At 43.5% G+C, this 19725-nt stretch overlaps 1 protein-coding gene across 4 annotated transcripts in view; it reads right to left on the bottom strand.

Moving 5' to 3' along the window:
- The window catches only part of UTRN (utrophin), a gene marked incomplete at its 3' end in the record, with an annotated part of 370441 nt that overhangs the window by 327952 nt on the left and 22764 nt on the right, over positions 1-19725 (bottom strand). For 3 of the 4 annotated variants that reach the window (XM_080586228.1, XM_080586227.1, XM_080586230.1), the window contains exon 1: positions 10883-11028. The exons of the other annotated variant lie outside the window; for it this stretch is intronic. In XM_080586228.1, coding sequence (XP_080442354.1) covers positions 10883-10976 — 94 coding nt within the window. In that variant the 5' untranslated portion in view covers positions 10977-11028. Of the gene's footprint in view, positions 1-10882; positions 11029-19725 lie in introns of those variants that run through there. 4 annotated transcript variants of the gene reach the window in all.

Genomic DNA, 19725 nt, shown 5'->3' with positions numbered 1-19725 from the left:
AATATATGTGAAGAATTTTGCTCTCAAAAGAATTAGTGTGACTAAGTGCTGACTTAGCAACCTATTATGCCAGCTTGAATTTTGGTGCATTTAATTACAGCCCTCTGCACGCAAGAGACTTGTCTGCAGTCCTGCAGAGATAAGTATACGACGAAAAAAAAATAAATAACAACCTGCCAAAGACTAAATAAATAAAAGCTCAGAAGCTTTAGTCTTGTCTATAATCAGAGTCACATTGTTCCACGTTTTCTATTCATGTCACAATGCTTCTCTATTATTTCTCAAGGCTTTACATGGCTATAGAAAGAAAATAACAGCCACGAAGGGTGACTACCAGCCTTTACACCCTTCAAATGCAGAATGTAATTTGGGATCAGTAAGGGAGAAGATGACAAAACTCCAGCTGCCAGGCTGAACTGCTTGCACCTCCCGCACATGAACATTTGGGAGGGGAAGGGGGGAAAAGATCTTCCAGAACAGAATGAACTCTTACCTTTAACAGAGTGAAAGAGACCCTTACAAGAAAGCAGCATATGTGAACACCCGTTCAGGGACGGGTGGGGGGAGGACGGGGATTACAAAAAAACAAAAACGGGCAAGGGTGAAACATGATGTTTGTATCTACTCTATCACGTCGTCTCCAACCCAATGACACAGGTTCATCATCTAGCTCATGGATTATGTCAATCCCCAAACCACAGAACAGCAGAAAGGAATTTAGGGAGGGGGTAAAATGTAAAAATTATAGTATCAGGAAAGAAGAGCCTGAGAAATTGAAGATATTTACTAAAGGACTTCAAAGAGGTACTTCAACATAATTGAAAAGTAGGAAAGTCAGAGATCACAAGAAAACAGAACACCACACCCAGCTATTAGCAATATCATACTTAAGTTAAAAAAAAAAAAATCACTTGCCTACATCAGGGAGTTTTTCCCTCCCAAAAATATTTCTTTTACAACACAAGTCATCACCACCTTGGAACTTTGTTTTGACTCTTTCCTCCACCATATATTTGGTTTGTGTTTCTTGCAAAGGTAAATGCTCAATAATTCACTTATGCTGGCACAAAAACACCAGCGGATAATGAATATACAGAGATGGAGGAAAAAAGTTTCCATAATTTATTAAACGAGAGCACTCTTCCACTGCAAAGCGATCAATAATAAAACAAGTCAATCAGATGATCTTGTTGCCTCAGAAGTTTAAAAGTTACTGCTAAGCCAATACAACTTTTCCCACAAAACCTGTTGCTTTCCATGCTGACTGAGCCACTTTACAGGAACTTTTACCCATTTTTGATGTGCTCCCATGGACTACACTATGAAAACGATGGTGGATCCGGATTTATTCATAGTGCAACATCCAACTTGCAACTGAATCGGGGTGAAGAACAGCTGAGGAATGACTGCATCTTAAACTACATAACTGTTGAAAAAAATTTTTTTTAAAAAAAAAACCTCTCAAGACACTGATAATTTGTGTACACAAATGGATATGCTTGCCTTTTTGTTTTATTTTGAATGACTACAGTGAGTATTTTGAGGCTAGCCAAATAGTCTCGTTACCTTACAGATAAAGAGCACCTTAATGCTGTCAAAACAATAGCTGATTATTTGCCAGTGAAGACTACACTGTGTGTAATGTTCAAGGATATTTGCTAGGACACCGCTATCATTTGAATACAAAAGCTCTGTCACCGTGACCTAATTCTCCCTCTATTGCTCTGGGAAGGGCCAGTTTCAAAGCACGTGGTTTTGCACAGTAAGGACCATAGACAGTGCAGTGAGAAGGAAATAAGGAATGCCACACCAGGATATCAGAAAGAGGGGCCAGAAAGCACCTGCTTCTTCAGTATATGCTGGCTGTAAACCAGTCACACTGTTCCTGCAGGCTACTTCAGTTCATGCCATTAAAAATAACAATATAGTATTTAAACAGAACAGCAGAACATTTCGCCTGCTTAGCAGCTACTGTTTCCAAGATGCTGCAAATCTTTAATACAAGTCCACTTGCCTCCAAGTAGGTTTTGTTTGCATTGGTTTTTAGAATCGCACACCATAAAAGAAAGTACATGGAAACATTAAGTATCAGCCAGACATTTCCCCCACCACTATTAGTATTTTGCTAAATCATTTCCATAGTTGCTAAATTATATTTTGAATTATTGTCCAATCTACTTAAGTTTATTTCAGAGCAAGAGCCCTTTTTTATTTTTTAAAACCATCTGGAAACTTTCGGACCACAGGTTTTTAAGCTCACGCTCTTGCTAAGGGTTGACCGTACACAGCTGCCAAAAAAAGCCAGCTTTTCTCACAAATAAAAAACAATTATATTTAATGACATAATTAAAACAAGCAGGCTTTTTCATTCCCACTGATCTATGTCCCATAATACATTAAAAGAAAGACTCTTAATATCAAATATCCAAATGAGCACTGCTTACAAGTTCACTGTCAACCAAAAAGTTGTTTTTAACAGAAGCAGCCACAGTCAAAAGCAGACACAAAAAGCCTTATACACACACGCCACAACCATCTATACACACTATGTCAAAATGAAGAGCCTGCAAAAGCAGTAACATAAAATACAACTCGTTTTTACACTGCACAGGAGCTACGTCTGAAGTGGAAAAGGAGATTTCTGCTTTAATTTCACTGGGACGCACCCAGCCGCTGCTAACCTGATCCAGGCACTGTTTCGAGGTGCTGCCCCAGGACCCACTCTCTCTACTCTGCATGCAAGTTTGAAAGTGTTCTGGAATAAAAGCTTAGGAGTTGTGTATGTCTCCACATTTATTTAATATTTACACTGTAATTCCCAAACATTTGGGTCTTATTTGGAAAGAAACAAATCAAGTTTCATCTGTGCACTGGGGTTGAGCTGCTGCATTCAACCTGGACAGCCGGCCTTACTACTTTCACAGAGTAACTCTGCAGGTTGTAAGGTAACAAAGGTAACTGGAAAAGAAGCGTGGGCTCCTTGAACTTTGAGGACCTTGAACTCATTGAACTGAACAATTTTATTCTGGGAGATCAACGGGGGCCTGCCACAGCCTTGGAGGCCAGCTTCCTGCCACCAGCCCTGGGCACCCAGCAGGGCCCACAGGCGGCCCCTGCCCGCCCTGAGGCCTGGCTCGCCCACACCACCCCGCGGGGAGGTCTGGGCTCGGTGCGACCACCGCTGATTATATATTTAAATAAAATGTTATTAAAACTCCTTAGAAAGCACGTGTTAAAGACTCCGTTTGTCACTGAAATGTAAGGAAGATGCATTTCCAGGAGAGCTCTCACCTACCTAGAAGGCACACAGCTGTCATTATCTGGTGTGCCATCAGGCTGAGTGCCTGAACAGGATTTTGCTCCCTGTAACTATTACAGGCATGAGGAAAAACTGCTCTGGGCCCATGTCACAGCAGAATGAGACTATGGTTAGGGGTCATTTCCAAGCCATACTTATGTCCCTCACACCTGCAATCCAAGCCATAATCCCTAAGAAGTGACTGCGTGCTCTGGGGTGCAGGTGCTGTTCAGGACACAGCTCCAACAGCCCCACCACAGGGCACAGCTGGGCCCGGTGGGCCACGTGGCAGAGCACCTGGGAAAGGTATTTAAGAAAGGGTACACTGCAAGGCACAGAAAGGAGTGAGGAAAGTAGTGCAAGAAACAGCCCCAAGGACAGCAAGGCCAGTGAAGGAGGGCAGGAGGCGCTCCAGGCGCTGGAGCAGAAGTTCCCCTGCAGCCCATGCAGAAGACCATGGTGGAGCAGGCTGTCTGCCCGCATGGGAAGACCTCACACAGGACATGGTGGCCATGTGCTGAGGGACTGCATCCCGTGGGAGGAACCCCAACTGGAGCAGGGGACAGTGTGAGGAACTGCTGTGGACTGACCCCAACCTTTCCACATTGCCCTGGGCTGTTCAGAGGGTAGAGAAGACAAGAGGGAAAGAGCGGAGCAAAGTTGAGCCTGGGAAGAAGTAGGGAGGTAGCGACAGAGCATTTTATTTGTTGTTGTTTCTCATCATCCAACCCTATCTTAATCAGCAATTAATTAAATCAATTTTCCTCAAGTCTGCTTTGTCCACAGTAGTAACTGTCGAGCCATCTCCTTGCCCATATTTCAACCCACAAGCTTTTCCATCTTTCTCCTCCCCCAGTCCTGTTGAGGAGAGTGAGCAAGAGCACGGCAGGGTGGGTGCATAGCCACTGGCTGAGGTCCACCCACAACAGGGTGGAACAACAGAGCCGTTTTGCAGTTAATAAAGACAGCATCAACTGCCGTAAGGCATCCTTACTGCTATTTATACAGAAAAATGTCTCTCCACAGCTCACGGAAGAATGTCAGATAAGATAGCATGACCTGGCCATAAAATAATTTCAGCTCGACTCTTGAGGACACCACTATTGAAAATGTTTTTATTGCTAAGAAAGTTAAAAAAAAGATGGATAGTCTACACACAAGAAAGTGCGTTATAGTATCGCACACTCATTCATATAAATCATTTGATCCTAGCAATGAATTAAACAGTGCTGATTTCTGATATTCATCCATTGCCAAAGTGACATATCACAAGATGACTATGTATCTTATTTGGCCAGCAGTGTTTTGCTTTCTCTTTCAATTGCTAAACCAGTAAAAAAGACTTGGTTAAAACAAATACTTTTTTCCCCCTTAGTCACTGATGGATAAATTACTCAAAAACTAAAATATTTCTACTAGTATATTAGTACTGTATCTTTAAATGGGAATAACAGACTGATTATTTTCAAGAATATACTGCTTGGTTACACTAAAGACAAAAATAAAACCACATCAGACTAACTAAAAATGTAAGAGGTGCAATGCAATTGGTATAATCCTGCCTTGGTGTTATCACTTGCAACTTGCTGCTAATGTTAACTTCGGTATGATCAGCTCTGCCTACAGGTCAAAAAAACCCCTTGCTTCTATAAATGTACAGAGCATTTACTGCTTCTTTACTACCGCAAAGTACACTATGAATAACTCATCATTTGATACTGAAGTTCATCAATAATATTCTCTCATTTATTAAACTGTCAAATGAGCTTGGTCATTGTGAGAGACTCAAGGTTGCCAAACAAAAGGTTGAAGCATGTCCCCACAAGAAAGTTATCTGTATAAACCCCACTTGGAACTTTTTCTTTAAGCTACTTTTTGTAGATAAGATAAGGAATGCTGACATGAGATTTTAAGAAAACAGATACAGGGATGATGGTGAGGCATTAACTGACAGCATTTTTTGCCTTTCTTTTACAAAGTGCTAAGAATTCCAGAGTATAATCTTCAATCTGAATCTGTCATAATGTTCTAAGCTTCAGTTTCCTTATTTCCTTGAAAGGAAAACTACAACAAAATTTAGCAGCATATTATTTGATCGAAAAACAAAGCAAAACCTACACTGCAGAAAACCAGAGAAAAGAAAATGAATGTTTTTTAGTTACACCGATTAGTTTTCAGATATTGAATTCCAGGTTTATATTTCAACTACTAAAAATATCATAATCACATTTATGTGCTTTCTGAGTTACAAGTGGATAAGTAGCAATTTATTTATTTATTAAAAAGTGGCATGTCTGACAGAAATTTGACAAAAATCTGCATAGAGACTGCCTCTATGAAAGATAATATAGTTTCATCGATCCTTTATTTAGAGGGATCTATTGTTCTACTTTCAGAAAATACGGACTTTATCTCTTTGCTACCTTAAAAGCAGCCGTAGAAGTAAATATTTTCCTTATATATAAAAAGACTTCGGTCACACAGGCCAAGTAAATATTGATTTTATTATAGCTGAGCTCGGGGCAAGACGTTGATTTCAGTAGTGTGCAAAGAGAGTTTTGTGAACTGCTTTAAAAATATTGTGTGTTGCAGCACATTAAACCAGCTAAGAACCTTTTAAAACAATCTGAAGCTGAAAGTGATTGAGCTATACTTTTCCTGGACTAGAAATGTACATCTGAAAGAAAACAAAATAAACAATATGACAGGATTTTTTGCTTCACCAACTCAAAAAAAACACAGCGTGATTCTCTTTCTACCTAAGGAAGGTAGTCTTGAAGCATCAGTGTCAGTGAGGATGGACACGCAGCTCAGATAATCCCACAAAAGTGCTGGGTTTGGACCAGTCACCAACACAGAAGGAGACAGGCTGGGACAGGACCTGCCTGATCATCACACACACTCTTTATGAAGTCAGTCTCAGCTAAAAAAAAAAATTTAAAAAAAATATTCCCCTTTCAAATAGTTTCCTGGAACAATGGGAAATACGTGATCTTTTATTAACATGACCACAGTTCCAGTATCTGCCTGGCCCACTTTTTATTCCACGCATACAACACAATAATGCGCCTACATACTATAAATCAGCACTTCTCAGGTCCTAATTTCAAGTTAATCACACCCAGAATAGTTAAGCAAGCCTGACCGGTGCTTTATATCAGCAAAAAGGAGATATTCTATCGGTGCGGTTATGAAAGCCACAATTAGTGAAAGACAGATCCAACCATGCTGCTGCCGTCTGAAGCGATACTGCGAGCTGTTAACTGCCAAACGCTACATAAAGCTATCGGTGACTGCTGCTGCACGCCAGCTCTGATCCGGGGGGACGCGAGGGGAAAGCTGCGGAGTGCCGCTCCACACCGCCCCGAGCTCGGCCACCACACCCGCTGCTTCCCAGTCTTAGAAGAGAACTCTTTCACCATTTTCTTCGCTGTTCGTCTGAACGCTCGGATAAAAATTCACCTCGGCACATAACAAGTGCCCAACGACAATCGCTCTCCTTCCCTCGTAAAACTAGCCCGCTTTTTATCCGCGGGAAGGATCAGCGAGGGAATTACTGCGGCTGGCTTTCTCAGCCCCTCGCTCCGTGACGATTACAATGCACTCCACCCAGACGCCATACAAATTAGGTCACATAGCAGACCATATCCCTGCCAATTCCTGCCCTATTCATAAGGGACCAGAACAGGAAGCATATGGAGCCCTCCAGTTAAGGGTCAGAACATTTCAGTGAAAACATAAAAGCGAACCAACATCAGATTATTCACTAGCGAGAGGAACAGTTTCTCCATACGGCAAGAGTGAGTCACAGGCACTAACTGCATCCGACAATGCAAAGGGCCACGGACTACATCCAACAGCAAAAAAACTCCCCTGCAGCTTACCGAAGTGACTGGGCTCTAAGAAAGAAAACACAAATATTTTCCACTTTTTCGGTATGCATGTGTACTGAATTTAATGTACAGAGGAAGAGGAGAGAGCTAAGAAAAAAAGTCCTTCAGAGTCTTAAAAACAGTTCACGTGAAGACTCAAAATGAGACTATGCAATATGAAAACTATCTGCTCTTGTGCGTTTCATCTAAAACTACACTGTGTTTCAAAGCACATTCATCATCACCTGCTGCCAAGAAATATACAGTTTCCATGTGTGCAAACGCCAGAGTTGCTTTAAATAAAACAAATTTGAAACCGACCCTCCAGCACAACTCTGCTAAGCAAACCAACCAACCCAGGGCTTCACAACCGCTCACAGTAACACGAACAATACAGTAAATATTCTTGCTATTGTAACAGTTTATGGTCTCATGATAAAAAACCATTTCTAGCTGCTATCAGTGCACCTATCCTGTGAGAACACCAATTTCTTCCCACCTGAAAGGAAGCTTTTAATTTGTAACCTAGCATTCTTAGGATTTCCAAAGGGAGGCTATTGATCAAGAAGGGATACCCAAATGTTAACAGAAACTAAATGCACAATTAAACGCACACAGAAAACATTTAAGCTATTACTTTGCAAAACACCTCAGCTATGACATTGCTGTTATTTCCCACTGCTATAAAAAATAAAGGGGGGGGGGGGGGGGAGCACTGAACAGCTCACACAATAACATGTAAACTGATCTCTTTTACTTCTGTCGACAACAGTATGAAAAAAGGTATCAGTAACAAAGGTCATTCAATTACTGCAGACTGCTATATTGGCCTCGAGAGCTGCTATTTGACAGTAATGGTGCCAAAGGGCAATGCAGTTTCAGAAAGTTTCACACAACTTGCAACTTTCTCCTACCTTCTTCATATAGATCAGGAACCTCCCCACAAATGGAGGAGTGACAGTCGTCTAGACAACGAGGCACTTGAGGCAGGAGAAAAATTTTAAAAAGCATCACACGAAATGCAGCTACACTGCTAGGGCATGCACAGATAAATACAGCTACAATTTAGCCCACCAGTTTTTCTGGAACAGTTTCAGAAATTCTCCTGGATGAAGATAAACACTTTCCCATGACATGGGACAGCGATGAACAGCAGAGCCCATCTACTTGACGAGGTGAAGAAAGTGAGAGAGCCCTTCTCTCATTTCCTCCCCTCAGATAAAGACCCAGCGCTGGCCACGGCCAGGCACCACGCAGCCCACCAGTGCCACTGCACTCCCAGCACTGACTTGAGAGCTTTCAAGGTTTTTAGGAGCTCAGACCTTTATAGAGAAGGACATCCCAATAACTTAATATTTAGTACGCTTCAGGCCGTAAACCAATCTCCAACTTAAACGTGCTCATTTTAAAGAGATGATGCTATAATTTTCATTACAGGCTTTCCTGCACTGTTCCCCAAAGCATTTAGTACCATTTCACAAAAAAGACCCCACACAGGTTCAAGAGTCCTTGGAGAAATCACAATCCTTTTCATCCACACTGGGCTGGAGACAGGGCAGAAGCCTCCCCTGCCCTTTCCCATGCTGTTCAGACTCCAGAGGACAGAAGGCTCTCACCCATTTAGGCTTCACCTGAACTAACTCATTTACATTCACACACTTTACCAGATAAGAGCGTCAGCCTCCCTGCCACCAGCCCCACCAATTCTCACCCACCCACGTTTCTTACTGTTCAGGAAATCTACAGCATTTAAACAACAAACCAACAAGACCGAGGCTGCACCTCTGCCAACACTACATTTACCAGCTAACAAATAACCCCTATACCTTCTAGCCACAGAGCTGCTTCCTAAACTTCAAGTGTCCCCGTTATTTACATTCTGGACTTATGTGAACATTGACAGATGCGAAGAAGAAACAGTAACTGTTGAATATAGTACTAGAAGTGCTTTATTAAAATATTTATCCTCTCTTACCTGGAGAAATGTTCTCCCCTGCCCCCTGTGGAGATTTCACTTTTTACTTTCTGTATTTCCTTTTCAAGTTTTTGCTGCCATGCATCTCACCTTTTACCTCTTTTCAGATTTTTTTGCTCTCTTCTCTGTTCATTTTTAACTCAATTGTCCAAAGACACAAGTGTATCAGTTGCTCCAAATACAGAGTGAGAAAAAGTGTTTGAGAACGAGCAGATGACTGAATTCAAGAACATCACTCTCCCAGAAAGCAGGTCTACAGTCCCACACTTTGTGGAAAGTTCAGAACATTACAGCACAGGGATTTTCTTAGAAAAAAAGTCCTGTTGTTTGATTGCAAATATATTTATATAAAAATATATTTTTAAAATTATATATAAAGATATAATTGCAATATAGCAGCCATGACACACATACTTTTAAAAAACACCGGGCTCTCAGCTCATAGGGAGATACGCTGGCCTTAAGAAACAGTCACTAAGGACTGCCTGCTCGAGCATATAAAGCATGGGAACAAATGAGTAGCCACCTCTTAACTAGGAGTTTTACACTAGCCTAGCATGCAAACATCACTCTATCTTATCTGCATACAAAAGTAATCAACCAAAGGTGTACCTCGTTAGCAGGTTGAATATATGCACATTGTGAAGAACACCAGATCTCTCTGACCTGTAATGTAACGAGCTCTCCAGATTCACTGTCCAAAGGAACTCCACCCAAGTTATGGAGTTTTCACGACATTTTTTTTCAGCTCTGGAAGTTCAGATTGGGCCATGAGAGAATAGCTCCTGATCTCAACCCAACTGGCATACACCCAAACACACTTCATTGTTCTAACTGCAAGCACACGTAAGACCAGAGAGTCTCAGCCCATCGTTTTATTTATTTAAAATCAGCCATTCTGCTGCTGTATCTTAAGACATTGCTTTTCTTGCTGTAAAAAGCCATAGTCAGACTCCAGCTTTTGAACAAATACATATATATATGTCGTGCCGGAAGTCAAGTTAAATGAAATGGACCAAGTTCTCTGTGGATCGGTCAATTCTGTACCAGCAAAGTTCCGACAACAGTTCACAAAATAATCAGCTCCCACCTGTCAATTACTGCATCGTAAGAGTGTATTTCCCATTCTGCCTCACAGCAGGATGGCAGAAAGAAAAGGAAAGGGAAACATCACCAATTTCTTTTCCTCCAAAGCACACTCCCCCTCAAAAAAATATTGATCCTTGGAGACGTCACCAAAGTTAAACTAAAAAAATAGGGTTGAAGGAACCGTTATAAGTATGGAAGTTCCAGGAAACACAGTAATCAGAGTTATACGGAATAAAAATACCATTGCATACTAAATTCACCATAACAACATGTAGGTTAAGAAAAGCAGGGGTATCAAGCCTTTCACTTTGAGAGAACTGCAATAAGACTTACACCATGAAAGTTAGCATCTCACACGTGAAAGGGAACGTGCCGAGCGTTACAAAGCAGGTCCTGCAGCAGTAGGTGCGGAGCAGCCACACGTCTCACAGTGCTCACAGCGGAGCAGTGCCACAAAAACTAAACAGACTGTGAAGAGTCTTCCCCTTGTACTGTTTCCTGCCATGCCTTCGACTACCTGCTCCTGTTAGATTCAGCAAACTTGAGCTGAATCAGTCAAAGTAGCTTGTAGAGAAGATAAGAACAGACCCTGGTGGCTGGATCCTTTCATCCACAGAGCTCTGAAAATACACTTAAACATGCACTCACCCAGCGGGGGATAACAGGTCTGTGTGTCAGTGTCCCGAGGCACGGCAACCTTGTACTTTTTCCACGCAACCTTTTTGGCTGGTTGAACACTCATGATCAAGCTCAGTCTTTGAAAAACAGGAAAGTGAAGATGGAGAGGAAGTGCACGCTAACACCCGCACCAGAACTGCATGCCGGGATTCGAGGGGGAGGGAAGCATTGGTTTCCCTCAGAGGGTTTGACACATTCAGCCACACCGAGACTGAAACCATCCAGGAAACAAACCTTTCTAAAAGCCACGTATAAACAAGTAACAAGTTTCAAGCGAATTAAGGTATTTCTCCTCAGAAACAGATGAACACACTGCTTTGCTATTCCTTATGAAAACAGAAGAACACTCGAGCTTTCAAGCACTGACAAGTCACATCCTATGTGCAGAAAACAGGAAAGAAGGTGGCAATTTTCCTTTTCTGTTCAAACCGTCTAGTCAAATGTACTTATTTTAAGAACCCTAAATATTTTTAGCATTTACTTTGCAAGAAGCGTGCAATATTACCGTAACGCTTTTTTCCCCCCATGTGCTTGATAGGACGTGAAACCAGAACCGGTCTGCAAGGTGAGCAGCCACGCCATTTAACGGTACTTCAAAGGATCGCAGGAAAATTGTGATGCCAGATTTCAGCCCTAAAAGTCCCACAAATAACCTCCGTGGGGATGCAAGAATTACAAACTGTGATTAGGTATGCGCTTTCCACTGTGCAGTAATTCCAAACAAGACAGACCACAGCCTACCAGAGCAGGAGGTTAATAATAAAAGGCTACGGCAGCATCAGAGTTATTTTACAATGGGCCTTTAAACTGCGTTTACCATCGCTACGGAAGGGGAATCTAATCCCTTGACCTTCAACATCCTGTTGTCAACTTTATAATCAGATGGAGAGGACTTTCCATTCCGTACCTTTGAAAGGCATGGGATTCCAGATTTTACATTTTGGGATATTAAGCTGTACAGAATTCCAACAGTCACAAAAGAGCAGTGCAGGAGAAGGTTAAACATAGCATAGAAATACGGGCCTTACAATCAGGGAAGAGCTGTGCACAGAAGAACTGGTTTCAGCAGCAGAAAGACAAGTGCTATTTGATTCACCTGTACTGGTATATTCTGCTGTGACAGCTGTTCTAATTGCAGCTTTTCTCTCTTAATTAGGATCCAGTTCACCATCACATACCTGACAGACACTGCTGGAGGACAGGGGAGGAAAATATGAGTAAATAAATAAAATCAATATTTTTCTAAGTTTACTGGGGGAAGGAATCAGTCTTACTTTGTTTTGTGGGGCGGGGTTGTTCCCTCCCCCCCTCCAATTTTAAGAATTCCTCAAAGTTGAAGACTGAAAAATGCACACAAGAAGAGTTTTGTTTCCATGAACAAAGACAATCGTACATTCACGGGGCTAAATCAGACTTTTGTATCCAAACATTTCTGTGGACCTTGCAAGCAAGAGCAACATGAAAAGGTAATAAAGTTTTAAAACTAGGGTTCTTATTTTTGAAACAAAACATAGATGATTTATTTTGCCATAGCAAATACAAACCTAAAACTTACTGTAACAAAGCACTTCAAAAGCACAAGAAAGAGACACCGCCAGTTCTACCAAGCACACAACGACAATGAGCAGGCAGCTATCCACACATGCCAGAATTACTACCAACAGCCCCACAACTCTGTTTTTCAGGTCCTGATGAGGCTGACCTGCAGTCCCTAGGAGAGCCCTGCTGCTGATCCCATACCTCATCTCACCTACTGCAGACAGGCCCTGCCTCCTCCTCCCAGGCGAGGCCCAAACCAAATCAAGACCTTCTCCATCAGGCACTTGCCAAGACAGAAAGACAGGCACGAGTTCCAGGAGCTGGCTATTGTTACAACACTGAGGTTTCCCACTCCTCAGTAAAGAAAAGATGTGCAGCCAGCCAGGGCTGTGAGACCAGCACCATCTCAGAGCCTCCATCACTCCCGGAGCTTCAACATCAAGGTATTAGAGGGGCTGAGGGAAGCCATCGACTCACCAGAGAGCTTCCAAAGAATTTGTACTCTGGAGCTTTGCCTGCCACTGCAAGTTACATACCACGCATTAGAGAGGCTGCTTTAATCTAACACAAAGTTTTATTCCAAAAATCCAGCATTTCAATACGAAGATACGCTGAGACTATTTATTACCTTAAAAAAGGTATTGCGGGGGGAAGGGGGAATGGTGGTTTTTTTTTCCTTCATTTTAAACAAAATGTCTTGCTTATGTGGAGATAGGTTCTGATGTGAAAATAATGTTACAAAGAAGTTAGCTTTAGGAAAGCTTTTTTCTTTCAAGCTGAATTTTAAAACGTGAGGTTACAGCCTCTGCCAAAGGCTGAAGTATTGGGTGTGAAATCCATGCATTAACCACAAGAGGTGATAAGCAAGAAAGAAACGGGAGCTTTTGGGGAAAGTAATCTTAGAAGAAGGCAAAAGAGGTTTGTTTTATTTTTGTTTTCCTAAACAAACTCAAGAGTTCAACACACACACACACACACACTCTCCCTAAAACACTTCATTCATTAGGAGATGGTCTATTCCTACTACTACTGAATTCAATAGGCCATTTATTTAGCAGCTCTCTGCCGAGAGTATGTGCTCTCTTTTATTCACTCTGGTGTTGACAGCAGTAATCAAATTTTGTACATACCACCGACTCTATTATAGTTCAACAGCAGCTGGCTGTCTGCCTAGTCTTCTTATCGTCATGTAAGATAAAAAAGACCAGCCAAACAGACCAGCTGAAACTACAGTAAGAAGCAAAAAGTAGAGTCAAGCCTAAACAAAAGTCTAGTAAGGAGAAATCACATGCTTTTATGCTTACCCATGTATTACAAATCACGGGAGAAAAATAAGCCTAGGCTCAACACAAGACAAGTTAACTTTGACAGTTTTCAGAACTGCATCTGAGATGGCAGCTCAGACCCTGCTTTCTGAGAAGGCCTGAATGCCACACGTCATACATGAAGTACTACACATCAATAGCTCAGCCCATGCAGCAGGAAAGCAGAAGAGAGAAGGCACAGAGGTGGGAAAAGAAGAGGGGAAAAAAAGAATTTCATCGGTTCATTTGAAGGTGAGCTCAGAAATACCCAAGACCACCTCTCCATGTCATCCCGGCACAAAGTCAGCACCAGATTCACAGTGAAATTAAAGTTCACAGTTGCATGCAATAATTGGAGCAGAGGACAACATCCTTTAATTACAAAAATCCCCCGTAAGCAATTCGGTTGTCTAGAATGAGATCGGTTTCCATTTCTTCCTTGCCATCTGGTTCTGGGGAGCCTTCCAAAGAGCCTTGAATGCCTTGACTTGGAGAAGAGGAAATTGGCTTCGTTTTCACTGCCTCCCTCCTCCCAGCTTTGTTCCAAGCAGGGCCTGGTTAACGCTTCTCTGAACTTCCACCCTTCCAGACAAGTCTGCAAGAAAAGGCTGGTTTTATGGAGGGGGAAAAGAGGGAAAAAAACAAAAACGAGAGGATTTCTTATGGGGCAGAACAAGAAAACGCAGAGAAGAAAGGTGAAGGAGGAACTCTGTCACAAGTGAGGCAAGAGCTTTTCTCCTTCCTAAAGACAGAGCACACTTCTGCAGGGTTTCTGAGCTACCTCTCCAGCCCTACCCCTCCCAACGCTGCTATAACGAGCTTCTAGTTGAGCGCTTCTCATGCTGTGTGACATTAACACCCCATAATTTTGTTCAGGATGTTTTATTTCACCACAACATGACAGACTTTTTTTTTTCCATTGGCCTGACAAACATGTTTTGAATTAGCAGACCACCCAACGCTGGATCTTCAGCGAGCAAACAAGAGAGCTTAGAGGACAATGCTAAAGAGAAGGATGCTGAAAAGGCAATGACAGGAACTTAAACAGAAAGCAATGTTTTGAGTGCATTTTGATGGAAACTGGTAATTAGTTTAACCTCTACTCCCAGGAAGCCCACAGCAACATCAGAGGGGTAACGAAGAGTGCTTAGCATCTCAGTTGCAGCCCCTGTTGTGCAGCAGGTTCCTGGCAGCATAAAGCACTCTGCAAATTCTATGTTCAGCAGCACAGGAACTAGAACTGGCCTCGCTACCATGGAAAAGGAACATGGTTTTGAGTATTGCAGCTGTTAGAGCACCACAGAAAAGATAACGTGCTGATACCGTCGCAGCACTCACACGGACGGCTCCAACACCAAACACTTTCAGCACGCAGTGTTTTAGTAATATTGGGCTTGGCGCATGGTGCCCTTGTGAAATAGCACTCATGTGGCTGCTGCAACTAACCAACTGGCTCATCCTGCAGGAGGAAATACCAGGAATTATAGATAAAGTGTGACATCCACAATTTTAGTTACTCTTATCTGGGGCAGGGCAGGCAGTGCAGAGGGAAGTGTCCTTTAGTCTCTTGTACAGACACCGAAGGGAACATTTCAAATGTAAACTCGGTTAAGTTTCTGGAGCACATCAGTCTGCAGGACGTGTTGGTTACGCTGCAGTCGTACCTGGGAAACCCAACCAGCACCACCCTCCCACAAAGCACCCTGACTGAGCCTCCTCTGCTCCCAGAGGAGCCGGAGCAGGCCGAACAGGAGGCACAGCTGCCTGCCGCATTTTTCTTCTCATTTCAAACACTGAGTGCTCCTCCTGAAAAAAGGCTCCTGCTCATTTGCAGGCACCTTTATAAAACAAAACCCAATCGATCCCAGATGGACACATGGCTTGGTGCTTGCACGCTGGGGCACAATGTGTATTTCAGCAGGAGCCTGGTGCCTGCTGGCCACAGCCACGGGACAGCATCTTGTTTTGTAAATGCCAGTTTCCGCCTCCGAGAACAGAAACATCTCAAAACTTTCTTCTGAATTTCACAGGGATTTTTCATTAGAAAGCATCTTTTGATACATTGTTTTCAATTTAGAAAACGTGGGCTGGAAGAATGACAAACCTGCAGTTCTGTGGGTTGATCTAGTTTTGAGCAGACTCCATAGGTACCCATTCTGGTCCACAGCAGTTAAATGTAGTTCTGGTAAGAAATGCTGGCCAAGGTGCACACCAGTACGGAGAACACTCACAGAGCAGTCCCATCAGCAGCGTAAAAGCAAACGAGTACTCCAAAGCCCATCGGCACGTGCATGGCTAAAAGCACTAGAAGCAACATACACGTACCCCCCACACACACTATATGCGTGTATGTGCACTCTGAGCAGCATCACACCTTGCTAAGCCAGGAGGAGCAGCCATCCCACTCCTGTCAGTGTTCAGAGGCATTTGGGTAACACCCTTAATAACGTGCTTTAACCTTTGGGTAGCTCTGAGGTGGGCAGGCAGTTGGGCGAGGTGGTATTTGAAGGTCCCTTCCAACTGAACTATTCCCTAAGTATGACCAAGCACTCCCCCGGCAAAGCAGTGCTAAGGTGCAGGGTCTCACCTCGGGGCAGGCAGAGGGCACAGGAGGAAGCCTGCGGAGCACTTCTGGAGCACGTGCAAGCTTGTGGCCCTCTGCTTGCCAAAGCACCCTCAGCTAAGGAAGCCTCTACCAGCTAATGCTGCCTTTATCCTGAAAGCAAAGCCATGCTGCCCGACCTCCTGCTGCTGGGGATGAAGGAGGGAAGACGATCACTCTTAGATTTATCACAAGCGTATTTCCACAGCAGTACGGTCAGAGCGATGATTGAGGGGATGGTGGTCAGCAAGTGCCACAAGTAACTGCAGCATCAAGCATCTGGAAGGTGATGTTTTTATTTTTACGCCCTGCAATGACACTTGGGTGATCAAATAGCACCCTGCGAGACATTAACTCTTCAGCTGTACCAGTGAGAGCACACAATATTTATTTTTCTATTGCCACTGAACTATCAGACGAATACGAGTTTATTATCAATCTTGGTAGAATTAGCATTACATTTCTCCCACTCAGTCTACTTCCCTCCCCATGTGCAACAATGGATTTTATTCATCCTTTTCCAAAAAGAAAAGCCACACAGGGCAAGGGGAAGGACAGCATCTCACAGAGCTGTTCTGTCTTCTGCAGCAACCGCTGCTGAAGTACTTCAGACTTCCCACGGCGACCACGCCTGGATGGGAAGCTGCGTTACCCAGGAAAGGAGGGATCCGCAGAAATGCAGAAAGCCATTCGGAGCCCCCAGCCCTCCCAGTCCGTCACTGAACAGCAGGAGCATTGTAGAGAGCTCCCCAAAACTACACAGGCTAAGAGTCAGTAAGAAACCATCAGAGGCACCACAGGACTAAGCAAAAATACATCTGCTCACGGCAGTTATATGGGTGACTGTAGGCAGCTCAGGGACAGCCCTCCTCCAAAGCAGCTTCTTGTCCATTAGCACATTTGACAAATTCATATGAGAAGTTTGGCTCATTTATGCTTACTAGACTTAGTCTTTTCCACCATTTTTCACTGCAATTGCAGGGAACAGAGTTAATACCATCCAACAAACATCTCCAGATGAGCTCTCCTCTCTCCAGAAGAGGAAGCTGTCTCCTGCCAAGGGTCCCATGAAAGCATCCCTCCTCCTCCTGGAATAACACTGCTGTTATCTGAGTAAATAAAACAAACAGAGCAACAGCATGCCTCCTCGGCTCCGGGCAGGCAGGCTGCACTGGGCGCACAGGAGCCAGCACAGCTACGCTGCACACAGTGAGGCTTTCCTTTCCTGAAAGCCTAAAGACCACAAGAGGGTAAAGACCACAAAAAAACACACGCCACCACACAAAAAAATGTGTGCTCCAGCTCAACCTTCTGTAAATCCTCCAGCTAACTGCAAACTTACTATACCTCTTGCTAATTTGTCCCAATAGTTAAATGATGCTCAATGATAAACAAAACAGAACAGCTTCTCTGGAGGTTCCTGTACACACAAAGTCATGGGCAGAGATCTGACGGCGGTGAGGGACAGATGTGCATCCTTTCCAAACACAGTGCTCTGCCTCAAGCCCCCGTGCCTGTGCTCCCAAGCAACCGGGGGACCATCCTATGCCACGCACCAGCTGAGGAGCTGAGTGACAGCCGGGCCAGAAGACACCCCTCCTAGCTCCACACCACCGAGGGAAAGCTCACACAAACCACACCAACAGCAGAAAACGTGGTGGGAGGAGGGACTGGGCAGGGGCAGGCAGCTAAGGGACAAGAAGGGATTCCATTCTGCAAGCCCACAAAAGGCCGCGTGTTTCCCATCCTCGCTTGTTTTCAAGAATTAGCAGCAAGCTCTCTGTGCATATCCTTTGCAGGCTTCTGTCAGGTCAGACGGAAAAACAACAGGCTCAGCTATTCGAGCTCAAGTGTGTGGAGGAGTAATTACCAAAGCTTCACTGGACAGAGGGATTGCATTCTTTTATTCTCTGCATGCCACCACCCACTAAGAAATCATAATAAAATTCGCAGAAACCTTGTAAGTAAAGCCAGCACTGCCACGCAGGAGTTAGCCTGCAGTCACTCAGCGCCCGTCCCAAAAAACTCCACCCGTACCTCTCACAAGGGACAGTGATGCTTGGACGCTGCTACTGCTGTCACCTGTACGGTTTTCTGTCATCAGCACAACCAAGCATTACTTGAACTTACAGCTTCAATCACACGCAAACCTTGAGATACTGCCACAGGTACCGTAAGCTTCAGGAAGTCCTCCTGTGCAGGTCCTGCACATCACACACATTCCTAAGCCTGAAAAGCGAAGCCCCCAAACAATTTCTGCTTCAGAATTACTGTGATGCAACACACCATTCTCTCGTAAATATTCAATGTCAAAAATGTATGTTTAATTCCTGATTTTAATCTACTTTGAGGGTCGAAAGATGCTGATGCTATAGTGACACTGTTATCAGTCACCCAGTCAAGCATCACGCCTTAAACCCGCGGTGTGAGCAGGCACACGTGCTCATTCCCATCACTCATCTGAACACCGGCTTTTCTGATGTTCATTCCCCTTCTCTCGCCCATTTTGTACAATTTGTTATGAAGCCATATGACATTTACTGGAACAACCTTTCGACAGGCTAAATAAAACTGTACGTTACTTTAGCAAAAGCATTTTGAACCTGAAGCCTTTAAATTCAAAGGGGGGAGGAGGGGAAGAATATTCTACACTGACAGCTTTAATGTATTTCAAAATTTGTATACAGTGAATATATTCATACTTACAATTACTAGCACAGAAGTATGCAATACATGAGTAACTCTGGAGAAAGGTTTTACACAAAGCAGGTGTGATTATGGTTCTGAAAATACCATATACCACCTTGTACGCTCAGGGACCCTCATTCCATTCAGCTGACGGGCTTTTTATAATCTCCCCAGCATGCAAAGTAAAGCACCCTAAGTGGCACACCATGTTTTGCCCATTTGCTCCTTGCTTTGTCTAGTCCTTTCCTATCTTAATTGCTGTTGTCGCTGCTACCAGGTACTGCGTAGGCGTTCTCAGAAGGTTATTTTATTACTACCTTAACTTATTCTCAAGCAGCAACAGGGTGCTGCTAAAAAAAAATCCCATTTTTTCTCTGCAAGACTTTCAGCAAGGAGGCAAAAGCCAACCAACAAGGCTAGAACTGCAGCAAGTTGCGTTCAGGTTGTTTAGAGGTATACTTTCAGCAGTCCTTTTCCTCCTCCTCTATTTGTATTGGAGTTCTACCAACATATAAAGAAAGAGACAAAAAAACAAAACAAGTTGTATGCCAATTGCAAACCTACGGATGTAAATACAAGCGTGCAGCCCTCCGGGTTCTTTGTTACTCCACCTTCAGCTTGCCCTAGATTTGAGCAGTTCTGTGCCGTACCTGCACTCACCCTGACATCAGACGGCGTTC

Source organism: Anser brachyrhynchus, assembly GCF_964034855.1.
Source record: "Anser brachyrhynchus genome assembly, chromosome: 3".
In the NCBI taxonomy this organism is placed as follows: domain Eukaryota; kingdom Metazoa; phylum Chordata; class Aves; order Anseriformes; family Anatidae; genus Anser; species Anser brachyrhynchus.
Note: the sequence above shows the minus strand (reverse complement) of the source record. Positions and strands in the feature narration are given on the sequence as shown.